The 18,432-nt window shown below is 42.6% G+C and overlaps 1 protein-coding gene across 2 annotated transcripts in view; it reads left to right on the top strand.

Annotated features, from left to right (window-relative positions):
* Positions 1-18,432, top strand: part of pggt1b (protein geranylgeranyltransferase type I, beta subunit) — a 73,061-nt gene that overhangs the window by 29,812 nt on the left and 24,817 nt on the right. For both annotated transcript variants that reach the window (XM_072281410.1, XM_072281409.1), the window contains exons 3-5: positions 7,833-7,900; positions 8,711-8,862; positions 11,658-11,790. In XM_072281410.1, coding sequence (XP_072137511.1) covers positions 7,833-7,900; positions 8,711-8,862; positions 11,658-11,790 — 353 coding nt within the window. The remainder of the gene's footprint in view (positions 1-7,832; positions 7,901-8,710; positions 8,863-11,657; positions 11,791-18,432) is intronic.

The raw sequence follows: 18,432 nt of genomic DNA, 5'->3' as shown, positions 1-18,432 counted from the left end.
AAAGACTCTACGCCGAAGTCTCCCAAAGGCAGCTGATGCCTGTTTAATGCAGCTCTGGATATCGTTGTCAATGCCGCTATCCTCAGAGAGAATGTTCCCCAGGTATTTGAAAGATGGCACTACTGACAGCTTTTCATCAACAGTGAAGGCAGGTAGAGTGGGTGGGAGACTGGTACTCCATTGGTAAACCACTTCTGTCTTGGTGGTATCGACAGTCAATCCCATCCTGCTGTATGCTCTCACCACCACAGCAAGAACAGTCTGAAGATCCTCCGGAGTATGGGCCACAAGAGCACAGTTGTCTGCATACTGCAGCTCCAGGACCCACTCTCTACGGAGTTTGGTGGTTGCGTAGAGCCTCCTGATGTCAAAGAGGTTGCCATCTAATCTGATGTCCACTGCCACACCGCTGCTGTTTTCAATCTCGTTGTGGAGAAGCTTGGTAACACACAAGAGGAAGATGTTAAAGAGCACAGGTGCTAGCACACACCCCTGCCTCACCCCTGTGTGTACAAAGAAGGGCTTGGACTCTTGTTCTCCTAAGGTCAGCCGAGCAGTCATCCCATCCTGGAACTGGTGGAGGATGTTAACAAGTTTATTGGGTCAGCCAAACCTACGGAGGACATCCCATAAGAGCTCTCTTTGCACAGTGTCGAATGCTTTGGAGAGGTCAACAAAGGGCATAAATGGGTCCTGATGTTGCTGCCGGGCTGTAAAGATCATGTCGATCGTGCTCCTGTTCTTCCTAAATCCACATTGCGATTCAGGCAGCACTGACTTGGTGATGTTGCTAATGAGTCTTTGAAGCATCACCTTAGCCAGGACCTTTCCAGCAACAGAAAGGAGTGATATGCCCCTACTATTGTCGCAGATGGCCTTGTCATCCTTGTTCTTGTAAATGACAACGATGTTTGCATTTCTCCATTGCTGTGGGATGTTCTCATCAGTCCAGGCCTTGGTGATGTACTGGTAGAGAGTGTGCATACACGTGTACCCTCCGTTCTTCAGTAACTCAGCAGGGATATTGTCAGTGCCAGGGGACTTCTTGTTCTTAAGGGAATGGACAGCTGATAGAACCTCCTGGAAGGTTGGTGGTAGACTGAGGTCGTGGATAGGAGGAAGTTAAGGCAGTTTGTCCAGGATGGTAGGGTCTGCGTCAGAGTCCTGATTAAGTAGGGTGTTAAAATGCTCAGCCCACCTCTGCAGAATGGTATTCTGATTCTTCAGAAGTGTTCGACCATCTGCTGTTTTCAGAGGAGTAACACATCGATTTATTGGGCCGTAGATGGTTTGGTTTTGACAGCATTGTAAAAATTATGCATGTCATTATTATCGGCAAAGGACTGGATTTCATGTGCCTTTTCAGTCCACCACTCATTTTGTATGGCCTGTATTACCTTTGGCACTTTCCTCCAAGCTGCCTGCCAATGCTGCCTGATGCTGGTGGATGAAGGGTTGTCTAAAGTTGCCTGGTGTACTTTGTGCATGTCCTTAAGCAAGTTGTGGATGGTGTCTGAGTTATCGTCAAACCAATCTTTGTGGTTCCTGCCCTTATGGCCGATGGATTGGGCTGCTGCCTCATAGAGCGCAGAGCTGATATGGGTCCACTGTTGTTCCATGGTATTTTCTGAGCTCAGACAAGGTTCCAACTCCCTTAGTTTCTCAGCTAGGATGCGTCGAAACTCACTTCTTGCTTCTGTGTTTCTCAGGCAGTTGCAATTTAGCCGCTTTTTATTGGGTTTTTGCAGCCGCAAGGGGGGACGCACTTTCATATGGAGCTTGGCCACAATCATACGGTGGTCAGTCCAGCACTCTGCACCTCTCATGGCATGGGTGACGAGAACATCCTTGATGTCACTATGTCTCACAATGATGAAGTCGATCATGTGCCAACATTTAGAGTGAGGGTGCATCCACAAGGTCTTATATTTTGTCTTCTGCTGGAAGATGGTGTTGGTTATGCTAATACCTTGCCAATACCATGCCTACCGAGCACTCCACTCCATATCTTGTTTTGTCCCACCCTAGCGTTGAAGTTCCCAAGCAAAAGGATCTTATCATTCTTAGGGATCTGACAAAGAGCTTCATCCAGTGTCTGATAAAAAGCCTTCCTTGGCCTCATTCTCAGATGGCAAAGTTGATGCATAGGCACTGAGAAGCGTGGCATAATGTTTCTTTGCCAGGGGGATATGGAGGGTCATTACTCTTTCACTAATGCCAACAGGTATTTCTGTAAGACTTGGTAGAAAGGTGTTCTTGATGGCCAAGCCTACTCCGTGGAGATGTTGTCCACCTGGGGGGGAAACCTTTCCAGAAGAATGTGTAATCCATCCGTTCCTCTGTTAAAGAGCCTTTATCCAGAAGCCTGGTCTCACTCAGGGCAGCAATGTCGATATTGTAGCGCCTCAGCTCAGCAGCGATCAACGCTCCGGTGAGGTCTGTCAGAGATGCCGTACAAGTCCAGGAGAGTCCTTACATTCCATGTTGCCAGTTTTAGGTTGTATTGTTTCTTATTTGACCGCCATAGTGGAATAACCCGATAGGCGCGGTAACCTATCCAGGTGAGTGATCGAATAGACAATTTTTAGGCCACCTTTTCTAGGCCCTTCCCCAATTGGGGTGAGCAGTGCGGTCCCTAAATAGGACTGCTCAGTCGCACAGGGTCTGCCGAAAACAGCTGCCACTCAGTCCCATCTGCTAGCAACCAAATACCCTGTGCCGCTGCCATGCAGGGTTCTGACTAGGAGCTCCAGTCTATTAGTACCTGCTCCCATTGCCGTCAGACTTAAACCATATATAAGGTCCGGGTATTGTTCACCATGGTCAGAGGTGGAGACCTGCGTAAGGAAGATTTTAAAGTGCCACAGGGGGTGTGCCATCCCCAGTAGCACTATCTTCACCATGATGAGGTAAATCCCAGTGGCAAGGGTGATCCCAGGACAACCGGTCCTCACCTTGGCTGCAGGAGGCTGCCGGGTCCTTTATCTGTTAAGGCCCGCCTATTGCGCACCGCCAGCACATTGCTTTTCTGTCAGGGTGTGCTCCCTTAGCCTTGCCTCGACCGTCTTACCACAAGGCAGTGGGGCTATTTGCCCATAGCTGGGACAGTGGTTGACGGGCACCAGGGCGTGTCCACACAGTGGTGGGCCTGCACGCCACGTCTCTGGGGCCCACTGCTGCTCCGAGATCCCCTGTAGTTTAGCCTGGGACCGTAAGATACCCAGTTTCCATGTGTGGCCCCAAGGAGGCACTGCAGGAGTCTTGGTGGTGGAGAGGCTCTGTACTGGCAGGAGGAGGCTTACACACTCGGCTCCTCTTTTCACCCTCTATTAAGGCTAACCAGCGGCAATAGCTGTAAGCAGAGAGCACCATGCAGCATGCTCTAACTACAGGCACTAGTACACTACTGCACTAGAGGCTTCACACACAACCTGTGAACAAATACTCCCACCCACACACAGTGCGATCAGCAGGTTGTAGATATAATAGTCAAGTCACTTTTTATTGTCATTTCGACCATAACTGCTGGTACAGTACCCAGTAAAAATGAGACAACGTTTTTCAGGACCATGGTGCTACATGAACAACACAAAAACTAAACTGAACTACGTAAAACAACACAAAACTACACTAGACTACAGACCTACCCAGGACTGCATAAAGTGCAGGCATTACAATAAATAATAAACAAGACAATAGGCACAGTAGAGGGCAGTAGGTTGGTGTCAGTCCTTCCTCTGGGTATTGAGGAGTCTGATGGCTTGGGGGAAGAAACTGTTACGTAGTCTGGTCGTAAGAGCCCGAATACTTTGGTCTCTTTTGTTGGATGGCAGGAGGGAGAAGAGTTTGTATGAGGGGTGCATGGGGTCCTTCATAATGCTGTTTGCTTTACGGATGCAGCGTGTGGTGTAAATGTCTGTAATGGAGGAAAGAGAGACCTCAATGATCTTCTCAGCTGACCTCCGTATTTGCTGCAGGGTCTTGCGATCCGAGATGGTGCAATTTCCGAACCAGGCAGTGATGCAGTTGCTCAGGATGCTCTCATTACAACCTCTGTAGAATGTGGTGAGGATGGGTGGTGGGTGATGGATTTTTCTCAGCCTTCGCAGAAAGTAGAGATGTTGCTGGGCTTTCTTTGCTATGGAGCTGGTGTTGAGGGACCAGGTGAGATTCTGCAAAAATAATTGTCAATGCTCTTTTGAGTAGCGAATAAATTTGGAGGAACAACACCTCATATTCCGTCTGGGTAGCCTCCAACCTGATGGCATGAACTTTGACTTCTCATACTTACGCTAATGCCCCACCTCCCCCTCGTACCCCATCCGTTACTTATTTATATACACACATTCTTTCTCTCTCCTTTTTCTCCCTCTGTCCCTCTGACTATACCCCTTGCCCATTCTCTGGGCTTTCCCCCCCCCCACCTCTTTTCTTCCTCCCTAGGCCTCCTGTCCCATGATCCTCTCATATCCCTTTTACCAATCAATTTGTCCAGCTCTTGGCTCCATCCCTCCCCCTCCTGCCTTCTCCTATCATTTCGGATCTCCCCCTCCCCCTCCCACTTTCAAATCTCTTACTAGCTCTTCTTTCAGTTAGTCCTGACAAAGGGTCTCGGCCCGAAACGTTGACTGTACCTCTTCCTAGTGATGCGGCCTGGCCTGCTGCATTCACCAGCAACTTTTATGTGTTTTGCAATAAATTTTTAGCCGATCTTTCTTTAAAAAATCAGGTAGTTAAGTTTAGCTTAGCTTACCTTGCCGTTCTTGTAATTAATCTCCTTTCCCTTCATAAATTTTTAAAACTCGTAAGGCAATTATAATAAATTTCTGTTAAATAATTGTCTTAAGCCAAAATGGGATTTATTCTTTCTAAAGGTAGACTCAGTAGATTTAATTTAAATTGATTTTAATTAATGCTATTTACAACATGAACATTTATTAACAATGCTGATTGGTAAAGTGGTAAAGACACAATTTTATAAAATATAAAAAAGGACAGCATAATAAATAAATGAGAAAACTGCAAGAAATATGAAAACTTCATGATAAAATTCACTTCTGACTACGCAATCCACCTTTTGCAATGTTGCAACAATAGCAAAGCGACAGGCCAGCAGCTGAATCACGGCGCATAAAAAAAATACCACCTTTAGAATGAAAATTTCCCTCCAATTTTCTGCTACACTGGTAGTTTGTTCGCTCCCATAAGTCAGTTGGCAAGTTGGATATAATTTGGGAGGGAGAAGCTGACGTCACAGTCCAAGTTGGGCGAGTCCATTCAATGGTCAGAAAACACACTTCACACTCCTCATCAGCCTGCTGTTCTCCCCTCCGTGCAATACAGCACTCACCTATTATCAGCCTACCGTCCACCCCTCTATACGATGCAGCACTCACCAATTATCAACGGCCTCCCCTATCTCGCATCAAAAATTAAGAATGGACTCAAGCAAATAAGCACAGTCCCACTGTGCACTGCCACACTGGGCTGAGAGACCTCTAACGAGATTGCCAACAGGCTGCTTGGTTACTGCCCACCACTACAAGCGCTAACATCAGGCATTGTGCAAAGTTCAAAAATGATATATTTTTTAAATTGACAGAACCTCTAGCAACCCCAGTTGAGAAACCCTGATCTAAAGGATCTTTCCTGTTATGTCACAAGCTCTGCAAGAGTCTACCTATGGCTGCCTTCTATGTTTGATCATAATACTTCCTCCTCTTTCAATGTTTATTGAATGTCTATCTCACAACCACTATTCTCAACACTTCAAGTCTCCAAATTGCTAGATTTTTTGTCCAATACATGTTGGATGTTTGTGTTTGTCTTGTCCAGTGCGTGTTGTGGAGAGAATTCAAAAATCAGAGGATTAGGTTCAAATTGGAGATGCAAAGGTACTTGGGAGATCTTGTGCAGAATCCCTAAACGTTAACTTGCAGGTTGAGTTGATGATAGGAACGCAAATGCAATATTGGTATTCCTTTCGAGCGGACAAGAATATATAAAAGCAAAGGTGTAATGCTGAGGTTTTATAAGTCATTAGTCAGACCGCAGTTGGGGGTTTTGGACTCCTTAACTAAGAAGTGCTGACCTTGGAGGGAGTATAGAGGAGGTTTGCAAGAATGGTTCCAGGAATGAGAGGGTTAACGTATGAGGAGCATTTGTTGGCTCTTGGCCAGTACTTGATAAAGTTTAGAAGAATGAGGGGAATGAGGAGTTTCATTGAAACCTATTGAATATTGAAAAGTCTAGAAAGAGGGAATGCTTCCCTATAGTGGGAGAGTTTAGGACCAGAGGGCACAGCCTCAGAGTAGAGAAATGTTTATTTAGAACAGAGATGAGGAGGAATTTCTTTAGCCTGACGGTGGTGAATCTGGAATTCATTGCCACAGATGTCTCTGGAGGCCAAATCATTGGATATATTTAAAGCAGAAGTTGATAGGTTCTTGGTTAATCATCGTATCAAAGGTAAGGGGGAGAAGGCAGGAGAATGGGGTTGAGGGGGAAATAAATTTGCCATGATTGAATGGCAGAGCAGACTCAATGTGCCAAATGGCCTAATTTTGCTTCTAATGGTCTTATGGACAAGAAATGCCTATCAACTAGATGGGAAAGCCAAAACCATTGTGTTCTGTCCCTACCACAAACCGTAAAATTTAGCTCTTTCCCAGGATTAAAGAGACTTTTGACTATCTAGTTAAATTCACAAATTGCCATTCCATCATTGCTCTGCTGGCTCTGGTTAATCCATAGACCACATTTCATCAATGTTAAGCGAAGATGGTCACTGATCCAGAAATTGAAATTAGCAGGAATTTGTGGCTCTTGTATTTCGTCCATTACAACTTCCTGTATTCTCATAGGAAATGTATTAACTCAGTAAGAGGCCAAGTAGGTTTGTTACAGGTTGCATGCAGACTATATCATGAGTTCAGCTATAGGCACAATAGAAACTTATTTTGTTAAAAGTGTTTATAAAGTCAGCCCTCCTTATCCATGAGTTCCGCATGCGCGAATTCAACCAACCGCGAATCGGGAAAACTCGGAAGTTCTCTCTCCAGCACTCATTGTTCGAGCGTTGTTTGCCTTGCGTCTTGTTCGTTCGCTACTTTGTTTCTGTGAAAAAATGGCTCCTAAAAAGTAATTATGTGGTCAAAGCAATTCCTCAAAGGCAAGAGGGAGCGTAAAGTGCTATCTCTCGCCGAGAAATTAGAAATATTAGATCTTTTGAAAAGTGGCATGTTGCATTCCGGAGTGGGCTGTAAGGTCGGTAAGAACGAATCGAGCGTTCGCACAATAAAGCAGAAAGAAGATGAATTTCGTGGAAGTGTTAGTGCTAGGGATGGCTGGCTGGCTATGTAAAGCGCTGCAGCCTCAAGAACTTAAAGGTCACGGGAGAATCGGCATCGGCTGATGCCGAGGCAGCATCAGCGTTCCCAGAAGAGCTACGATGGTTGCGCCTGTACTGAACATGTGCAGACTTTTTTTCTTGTCATTATTCCCTAAACAATACCGTATAACAACTTACATAGCAGTTACATTTGTATTAGATATTATAAATCAACGGAACAGAAACACTGTGGGCAGCGTGTCCTGTGCTGCCCTGGGTCCTAAAGTCCACCCACACTGAGGTTAAATAAGGGACTTGAGCATCCACGTTTTTTGGTATCCGTCGGGGGGTCTCGGAATCAATCCTTCGCAGATAAGGAGGGCCAGCTGTATTTCATTGAAGTTTTAACTACTGTCCTTTAGTAGTAAGTTCTGAAAAAATACTATTTAAAATGTTCAGACTGCATTAATTTGACATTACCATTCTGATTTTTTTTTTTCAGAATCTAATCTGCAGCGCTGTGGTTTCAGGGGTTCATCACATCTGGGAATCCCATATAGTCAATCAAAGGTTAGTGGAAACTGAAGAGCATCTCAAATAGAATCCAATGTTTTATTCAATTGTGACGAAACTGAAGGTCGAAGTTGAAGCCTTGAGTATCTTCCTTTATTGGAACTATTACCAATTTTGAGTTAAATCAGTATACTTTGGGATTTGGTTCTCATTTTTTGATGTGTTTGTAGTCTTAACCATATACACAGCTATATGTTTTAGTAAACCATTTAATATTTGTGAAATTAGGAAATATTTTCTTCGATATCACTGGATGGCTGGAAGAATTTAATGCCACTTTTCATATTCTGAGAATGTTAAAATTAAGACTTAAAGCATTAGATCCTTTTTGTTTAAGACTTAAAATGTTCATATTATCGTAGACTGTTTATGAAAAGATTGACTTCTAATCTAAATGACTATTGAATTTCCTATATCTCAACTGAAGCTGGATAAAGCAGCATGAACCATCTTCAATAATTCTTTTAAAATTTTTATTTTAAAGAGCAATGATTTTGGACATACAGAAATTAATTTCAAACATTGATTTTTAATGTGCAGGATTCTGTTATTCTCCCAATCTGATTTCTTCCTGATCCCCATATCACAGACAAAATAAAATCATTAATATGTGTGTCCTGATGAAGGGTCTCAGCCCAAAGCATTGTCTATTTATTCCTCTCCGTAGATGTTGCTTGCCCTGCTGAGTTCCTCCAGCATTTTGTGTGTGTTGCTCATTGATTTATTTAATCTATTCTTAATCTGAGCTAAGTGAAATGCTTATATTTACACTATTTTCCCTAATGCATGATTATTGACATATTTTAGAGTCATGGTACGCATCATTTGTATGACAGTGGTCATATAGCAATGACTTATACTGGCCTAGCTAGCCTGGTGATTCTTGGAGATGATCTGAAACGGGTAAATAAGGAAGCATGTTTAGCAGGACTTGGAGCCCTACAACTTGAAGACGGCAGGTATGGTAAAATCATTACTACTCTAGCATAAATCATGTTAATACCTCACAGCACTACATTTATGTAGTAGTGATATATTAAATTGGATCGCTATAATCTGGTTTATTTTTGACCTGATCAAAGGAGCCTGAGCTGTGCTCTCTTGATTCCTGTGAGAAAAATCCATCTCTTTTTATAACAATGAAGTGCTAATGTTCTAATTAGCATTTGGGATTTTGTTTAGTTACACTACTGTGCAAAACTGGAAGGCACATATACATAGCTAGGGTGCTGAAGAATTTTGCACTGTACCATAGTAATTTCATATATTGCACTTCATTGCTACTGCAATAAAAGAACAAATTTCATGATGTATGTAAGTGATGATAAAACTGATTCTGATATGGGTCTCTATTGTGGACTGAGAGTGGGGAGAGAGGGAGCGGGAAGCACCAGAGGACCATTCTGTAATGATCAATAATTCAATTGTTTGGAATCAAATGACCTTGCCTGGTTTCTCAGGGTTGTGTGTGTCTGTACCCCTGCCAACCCTGCTCCTGTCAGTCCTTTACCACCTGTCCCACACCTTTTTCGTGATGCTCCACCCTTGCCATTCCCAACATCCTTTGCTCCCGCCAGATTTACAAACTCGCTCTCTGCTCCACATTGACAAATATAGTACTATAGTACTATGCACAAGTCTTAGGCACCCTAGAGATAGATATATATCTAAGACTTCTGCACGGTAACGTACATTGTCATCTTCCTTCAATACCTAAACACCAGAAGTTCCAGCCTTTTCTCTTAAATTTTGCCTTAGACTTGTGGAGCAGTCTTTCAAAAATATGATTTTCTGTAAGCCTGCATAGTTATAACCATACTTGTACCCATTAAGCATTAACTAGACTTCATGGCTTTCCAGACAAGTCTGCCAGTAGTGATTATTGAATGCTAATTGGAGGAAATAGTTTTGCTATTTTTCTTCACCACATAAGATCCTACAAAAGAAAACCACCTTGCATGGAAGCAAATTGATATACCTAAATAGAAATTTTTACAAAACTCTTTTGTACATTTAAAAAAACATTGATTAGGTAGTTTTGTGACTCCTGATGAAAATTAGTTGCTTCCTTCTTCAGTTATCAGCTATTTTTGTTGAGATAGGATTAATGAGTTAGCACTGATATGGAGGATAGGAAGCCCTCCCCATCACAGATTGTTTTTGCAGGAAAGCAGCATCCATCACCAGGAACCCTCACCGCCTAGCTCATGCTCTGTTATCGCTGCCATCAGGAAGAAGCCTCAGGACTCATATCACCAGGTTCAGGAGCAGTTATTGCCCTCAACCATCAGGCTCTTGAACCAAGGAGGATAACTTCACTCAGTTTCACTTGCCCTATCATTGAAATGTTCCAACAACTTATGGACTCACTTTCAGGGACTCTTCATCTCATTTTCTCGATATTTATTGTTTGTTTATGTGTTGTTACGTCTTTTTGTATTTGCACAGTTTGTTATTTTTTGCACGCTGGTTGTACATTGGTGTGGCCTTTCATTAATTCTATTATGGTTATTGGATTTGAGTATGCTCGCAAGAAAATGAATCTCAAGGTTGTATATGGTGACATATATGTACTTTGATAATAAACTTACTTTGAAGAAATTAGCACTGGTATGGAGAAAGGACTGTGTTGCTTTCTTTCAAATGTGAGCTTGATAATTCTGCTCAGTCACCCCTGGGAGCAGAGCTACCAGCCTGCTGACTAGCCCTCAATGGTAAGATGACCTGACTCCACAGAACTTCTGTTTGGGATTATTCTGATGTTATAAAGTTATGTCAAAGTAGCAGATAAACTATCCCAACTACTCATTGATCAGTATACCTCTGATCATGTATGGTGTGCTAAATCATTCTGGTCTGCAAGCTTCCTTGAACTCAGTCATAATGGTGATAATAACTTACCCTGATAAGTGGTTTCAGCCTTAAGCATTGACTCATTATTCCTCTTCATAGATGCTGCTTTACCTCTGAGTTCCTCTGGCATTTGGTTTGATGCATAACCCAATTGTCTTACATATTTGGCTGATACAGGCAAGAACATCTTGAACATTAAGAATTGAAGATTGATTCTCACGTGAATTAATATTTGCTACATTCACATGATTTCATAACTCGAAAATAATCTGTAACGGCTTCAGTGGACAATCTACCAAGTCCATTACTTTTCCCCTTTGCCTGATGGGTTCCTGATTCTCATGCCATTTTTTTTTCTTGCCACATTCCCTGCATGCCTCTGCTGTTTCTATGTTGTCTCATTGCCAGAATGGAGCTGGGAGCACAGTCAGTTGGCTACTAGCAAGTGGAGTGGCAGCTGGCACTGACGGCTGGGCCAAAAATATAGTGGTACAGGTCTAAAATTGTAGAATCTGCAACATCATAGTTTGATTAGCGCCTTGCATTCCAGCTATCATGACAATCATTTTGCCTCTTAAAATTTTAATATACTCACAAATACACAATTCATGTTAAAGTGGATTGGTGTGAAATTTTCATTCTTTTGATGTAACATCTATTTTGCTATTTAACCAGATTGGACAAAATATTTGTATTGTAAATGGAAACTTGTTCTGATCACGTTGAATTTAAGATCTTTCATCAGATACATTTGAAAAATGGACAAACTCTATTTTCAGACTTTCAAACTTTATGATATATTTCATGCTAAAGTCAAAAGAACGTTTTGGTCACTTCCAGATGTATTAGTTACTTCCAAATAGTTGCAATCGCATCTTTTCCCTCTTTGTCTGTTCTGCAGCTTTTACGCCGTGCCAGAAGGAAGTGAAAATGACATGAGGTTTGTCTACTGTGCCTCTTGTATCTGCTACATGCTTAATGACTGGTCAGGAATGAACACACAGAAAGCCATAGAATACATCAGGAAGAGCATGGTGAGTAAAGTAAATTTAGATTTGTATTGTGATTAGACATTGAGGTAGTTGAATTTCAGATTTTGGTTGCAGGATATTGGGAATAATCAGCAAGTTCATTCCTATTAAAATTAAATAGGATGTGTTAATGTTGCTCATTTGTAAGGAAAGTTTGTTAATTAAATAGTAACATTTATCTCCACAGATGAATACTGGTATGAAAATTTTAGCAATTAATGAAGTTTGTTTTGCACGGCATGGTTCATATTTTTAGTTAACTCAAGCAGCCTACTTTCACATAAAACTGTATTTCGGTGGGAAGCCATTTTATGAGGGGTGATTGATAAATTTGTGGCCTAAGGTAGGAGTCAATTTTTAAAAAAACCTAGCACACTTATTTTTCAGCATAGTCCCCTCCTATATTTACGCACTTAGTCCAGCAGTTGTGGAGCATACAGATCCCTTCTTTGTAGAAGTCGGCGTCTTGGACCTCCAGAAGTGGTCCACAGCAGGGGTGATTGATAAGTTCGTAGTCTAAGGTAGAAGGAGATGCATGCGTGTGTTTTTTTTTCAATTATTTATTCAGCTTTTGGGATATATTGGCTAGCATATTTTGTCCATCCCTAATTGTCCAGTTGAAGGTGGCTGCTGCTATGAACCCTTGCATTCCTCTGGTGTTGAATAGGAAATTCCACATTTAGATCCAGTAATCGAGAAAGAATAACAGTATATTTCCAGGTCAAGATGGTATGCAACTTGGGGAACTTGCAGTTGGTGGTGTCCCCAAGATGATCCTAGTAATAGTAGAGGTCAAGAGTTTGGGAAGTTGCATAACCAAGGTGAGGAACTGCAGCCACTGCAGGTATTTTTATTGATGATATACACAGCAGCCACTGTGTATGCTGGTGACAGGGAATTAATGTTTCATTTAAGTGAGTCTACTTTGAGGTTTGTTGGAGCTGCACTCATTGAAGTCAGTGAATGTTGAAAATTCCTGTTTAAAATTGTTGACATAAATTAATCACCAGCAGTTAAACAGTAGGTAGTTAATATACAGCGGTAATTGTTCTTCAGTCAAAATAATTATTTATGACACAGAAGGACGCCACTGGGTCTGTCCTGGCTCCCAGCAGAGCAATCCCATCTGTCCTTTTCTTTCTCTTCTTACTTTCCATGTATTTTTTTATTAGCTTAATGTAAAGGAACCCCAAGGAGGCACTGATCATATTACGATTGAATTCATACTCGATTTGAGAGGGAGAAACAAAAGTCACGTATTTTAGTCTCACAGTGGAATAAAGGGAATTACAGAGGCACGAAAGAGGAGCTTGCCCAGGTGGGTTGGAGGGTGATACTAGCGGGGATGACGGCAGAACAGAGGTGACTGAAGTTTCTGGGAATCATTCACATGGTGCAGGATAGATATGTCCCATGGAAGAGGTAGTTCTCAGATAGCAAGGGTAGGGAACCGTGGCTGACAAGAGAAGTTAGGGACTGCATAAAAGCCGAGGAAAGGGCATATAAGGTTGCAAAAGTGAGTGGCAAGTTGGATGATTGGAAAGCTTTTAAGTCCAGCAAAAAGCAACTTTAAAAAAAGCTATAAGAAGGGTAAAGATGAAATATGAGGGCAAACTAGCCGATAATATAAGCTGGTACTAAAAGTTTTTTCAGTCATATAAAGAGTGAAAGGGAGGTGAGAGTTGATATTGGACCACTGGAAAATGATGCTGGTGAGGCAGTATTGGGGGACAAAGAAATGGCAGATGAACTTAATGGGTACTTTGTTTCAGTCTTTACTGTGGAAGACACTAGCTGTATGCCAGAGGTCCATGGAGTATCGGGGAGCAGGGGTGAGTGCCATTGCTATTACAAAGGAAAAAGTGCAAACTGAAAGGTCTTAAGATGGCTAAGTCAACTGGACCAGATAGTCTACATCCCAGAGTCCTGAAAGGGGTTGCTGAAGAGAGAACGGATGCATTGGTCATGATCTTTCAAGAATCACTTGATTCTGGCATAGTCCTGGAGGACTGGAAAATTGCAAATGTCACTCCACTCTAAGAAGGGAGAAAGACTAAAGAGAGGAAATTATAGCCCAGTTAACCTAACCTCAGTAGTTGGAAAAGTGCTGGAGTCCATTATTAAGGACGAGGTCGGGGTACTCGGAGACTAATAATAAAATAAATTAAAATCAGCATGGTGTCTGTGAATGGAAATCCTGCCAGACAAATCTGTTAGAATTCTTCGAGGAAGTAACAAGCAGGGTGGACAGAGGAGAGGCCATGGATATCATTTACTTAGATTTTCAGAAAGCATTTGAAAAGGTTCCTCAGATAAGGCTGCTTAACAAGATAAAATCCTATGGGGTTACAGGAAATATACTGATATGGATAGAGGAATGGCTGACAGGCAGGAGGCAGCAAGTGGGAATAAAGGGGGCTTTTACTAGTTGGCTGCCAGTGACTAGTTATATTCCTCAGGGGTCAGTATTGCGACCGCTACTTTTCACATTGTTTGTCAGTGATTTAGTTAGTGGAATTTATGGCTTTGTGGCAAAGTTTTGCAGATGATATGAAGATGGGTGGAGGGGTAGGTAGTGCTGAGGAAGCAATGCGATTGCAGTAGGACTTCGACAAATTGAAGGAATGGGCAAAAATGTGGCAGATGGAATTCAGTGTTGAGAAACGTATAATGATGCATTTTGGTAAAAGGAACAATAGTGTGGACTATTATCTAAATGGGAGAAAATTTTAACTTCAGAGGTGCAAGAGAACTTGGGAGTCTTCATGCAAGACTTCCAGAAAGTTAATTCACAGGTTGAGTCTGTGGTAAAGAAGGCATATGTGATGTTGGCATTCATTTTAAGGGAAATAGAAAATAAAAGCAATGAAATAATGCTCACCAGTGAGGCTGCACTTGATGTATTATGAACAGTTTGGGGCCCATTATCTCAGAAAAGATGTTGTGTCATTGGAGAAAATGCAGAGGAGGTTCACAAGGATGATTTCAGGAATGAAGGGGTTAATATATGAGGAGTGTTTGGCAGCTTTGGGCCTGTACTCACTGGAATTTAGAAGAATGCATGGGGATCTCATTGAAACCTGCCAAATGTTGAAAAGAGTAGATAATGTAGATGTGGAGAGGATGTTTCCTGTGGTGGGGGTATCCAGAACTAGAGGGCATAGCCTCAGAACTGTGACTTTTTAGAACAGAAGTAAGGAGAATGTTTTTTTTAACCAGAGAGTGATGAATCTGTGGAATGCTCTGGCACAGACTCTGGTGGAGGCCAAGTCCGTGGGTATATTTAAAGTGGAGGTTAATAGATGCCTGATTGGTTGGGGCATCAAAGGATATGGTGAGAGGGCAGGTATATTGGGTTGAATGGGATCTGGGATCGGCCATGATGAAATGGTGGAGCAACTCAAGGGGCTGAGTGGCCCAATCCTGCTCTATGTCTCATGGATTTGTGGTCTTATTGCAGCAACTAATTCTGCGCTCTTCGACACTCTTTGATTCTCTTACCATTCATCCACACTAAGGAACAGTGGCATATCTAAGGTATGGCAGGTATGGCACGTGCCCTGGGTGCCACTGAGCAGTTTCTATTAAAGTCAGACAAGCCATCCTCGGATAGTGAAAAAAGAATTTTCTTCAAATGTATGATCTGTCTTTGATTATCATGGGTGAGAAACACTAGGATGGCCTTATTTCAGAACATTGTGTAAGAAGACCATGAAACGTTTCTTCACGAAGAAGAAGAAAAGTGGAGCTGAAGGATGGAAGAGATGAGAGGTGGAGGAAGCCAAGAAGTCGAGCAAGTTCTTCATGCCCTTCTTTGAAAAGCCTGGAACAAGTAGTAGTTCGACACGTTCCATGGAGTCGCCTGCACCTGCTACAAGTTTGTTAGAATTCGAAGGTGGATCAAGTACAAATGCGTCACAAGCCGAGGAGGAAGTCAAGTCAGATAAGTCCGAGTATGACGAGATTAAGAGTGAGGCTACCACAGAGAACATGGACATGACAGGAGGGGAAGACGATGGTGGTGGTGGTGATGTTGAGTTTATTGACGAGATTGAACCTGACGACACTGAACCTGGTGAACTGGATGGTGTCAAAGAGCTATGAACAGCATGATATTGGACTTCTGAAGTTCGACAAGAATACTGAAAAAGCAATTCTGCCTGACGCGTTGAGAACAGAAATAATAAAGCTGGGTTCGAAGTATTTCCAGAACAGTGAGGGGGCCTTTCCTACCAACATAAACCACTCAATGAACAAAACTTGATTCAAGAGGAAATTGGGAAACGGACGTGGTGAGGAAGTAACCTGCTCATGGCTGGTCTATTCCCCTTCTAAAAAGTCTGCATCTTGTATCTGTTGCCTTTTCTATTCCCGGTCAGACCATCAATCCTCATTGGAGCAGGAAAGTGGATTCAACCAGCAGAAAGCACTTGAAAGGATGAGTGTTCATGAAAATGCCAAGAATCATCGGGAATGCTTCACACTGTGGAAAGAAATGGAAAGAAATTTAGCTGGAAACAGAGGAGTTATTGATGCGGTATTTCAGCCACCGATTGAGAAGGAAAAGCAGAAGTGGCGTGATATCTTGATGAGAATCTTTCACTGCCTAAAATTCCTTGCGATTCAGAACCTGGCTTTGCGAGGACACAGGGAGTCACTTCAGCTAGACGATGACTTCAATGTGGGAAATTTCCTTGGCTTACTGAAACTACTGACCATCTTTGACCCTGTCATAAAAGAACACTTCACTCATGTGGAAAGTCATGTGGAAGCACTTCACTCATGTGGATCCACGTCTTATCTTTCACCGGGTGTCCAGAACGAATTCATCCACATGATGGCATCCACTGTTCGCCAGAGCTTACTGAGAAGCATTCGTAAAGCCAAGTACTATGGTCTCATGTTCGACTCGACTCCTGATCAGGCACACTGTGAGCAGATGTCAGGAGTAGTGAGGTATGTGGAAGTTGATTTTGAGAGGAAAACAGTCCGTTTTAGAGAGTCCTTCCTTGGTTTTATCCAGATAAGCCAAAAGGATGCTGAGAGCTTGGTTGAAGACATCTTGAAACAGCTAGAGAAGGTCGGAATGGAGCTACAAGATTGTCAGTCACAGTGCTATGACAACGCTGCTGTGATGGCTGGACACACAAGTGGTGTTCATCAAAGAATAAGTGAGAAAAACAACCTAGCAGTGTTTGTGAATTGCAACAATCACTCACTCAACTTGGTGGGTGTACATGCAGCCAAGCAGGATACAATGATGGTCACATTTTTTTTGGAACCATTGAAGCTCTCTACGTGTTTTTCTCTTGTTCAACACAGTGCTGGGAAAAACTCAAGAACACTGTGCCTGTGGTTAAGTCGGAGTCCAAAACCAGATGGAGTGCAAGGACAGAGGCTGTGAAGCCTGTCAACAAGTTCCTTGAGGAGATACTTCAAGTTCTCCAGGACACGATAGACAATGAAAACGAGACCAGTGAAACAAGAAGTGACGCAAGGCAGCTGTAAAACCGCATGTTGATTTACGATTTTCTGATTTTGCTAGGATTTTGGAACATAGTACTCATTCGCATTGACCATATTCAAAAGAGGCTGCAGGATCCTAGCATGAACTTCCATGAAGTCGCCCTGGATTTGAAAGCTCTCTGAGATCATTTTTATGATGAAAGAGAAGTGTTGGTCAGTGCAAACACGAGGAATTCTGCAGATGCTGGAAATTCAAGCAACACACATCAAAGTTGCTGGTGAACGCAGCAGGCCAGGCAACATCTCTAGGAAGAGGTACAGTCGACATTTCGGGCCGAGACCCTTCGTCAGGACAGTGAGTCACTTGAAGAAGGAGTCGGTCTCTGTCAAGAATGGAGTATTGAAGTTGAAAGACATCAGAGACGAAAGAAACGAATGGGTTAACAGCTAAGGAGGAAATGGAAAGAGTCATGAAGGGAACACTCGACCATCATCACAGAGAAATGGACGAGAGGTTTGCTCATTTGCACAACACTGACGCCAGGTTTGGGGTCCTTCTCGATGCCGAGGTACTGTGTTACGGTGCCGACAGTAACGACCTAAAGAAGAAGTGCGAAAATTTGGGCAAATTGTGCAGCTCTGTTGATGGACAGCAGCTATATGAAAAAATTTTGGATTGCAGAATGTTGCTATCAAGGTGGGTCAACAGGAAAATATTCAAGACCTGAAGAGCTTCTTGAACTTATTGTTCAGTATGGAGATGAGAGCGTTTTCCCCAGTCTTCGCATTGCTATTCAGATAATGCTAACCATCGCATTTTCCATCATCAGCTGTGAGAGATCATTCAGCAAGTTAAAACTAATACTTCCATATTTGAGAGCCTCCATGGGTCAAGGCAGACTCTGTGATCTTGCTTTGCTGAGTGTAGAAAGAGAAGAAACTGAAAAAAACTGATTTTGATCACATCATAGACCAATTTGAATCAGTGAAAGCAGGGAAGGTGCAGTTATAATTTTCATGTAGTGCTATAACTTGTTAATTAAAAGATTGATGAGCTTGACTTGTATTTTTGAGCTGATATTATGGTAAAGTTATTTAAAAGGTGGGTGTCAGATGTTTGGACAGGGGCGCAATTTCAGTGCTTGCCATAGGTGCTATTTTCCATGGATGCGCCCCTGC

The sequence above is a fragment of the Mobula birostris genome, chromosome 17 (genome assembly GCF_030028105.1).
Source record: "Mobula birostris isolate sMobBir1 chromosome 17, sMobBir1.hap1, whole genome shotgun sequence".
In the NCBI taxonomy this organism is placed as follows: Eukaryota; Metazoa; Chordata; class Chondrichthyes; order Myliobatiformes; family Myliobatidae; genus Mobula; species Mobula birostris.
This window is presented reverse-complemented; position numbering and strand designations above follow the sequence as displayed.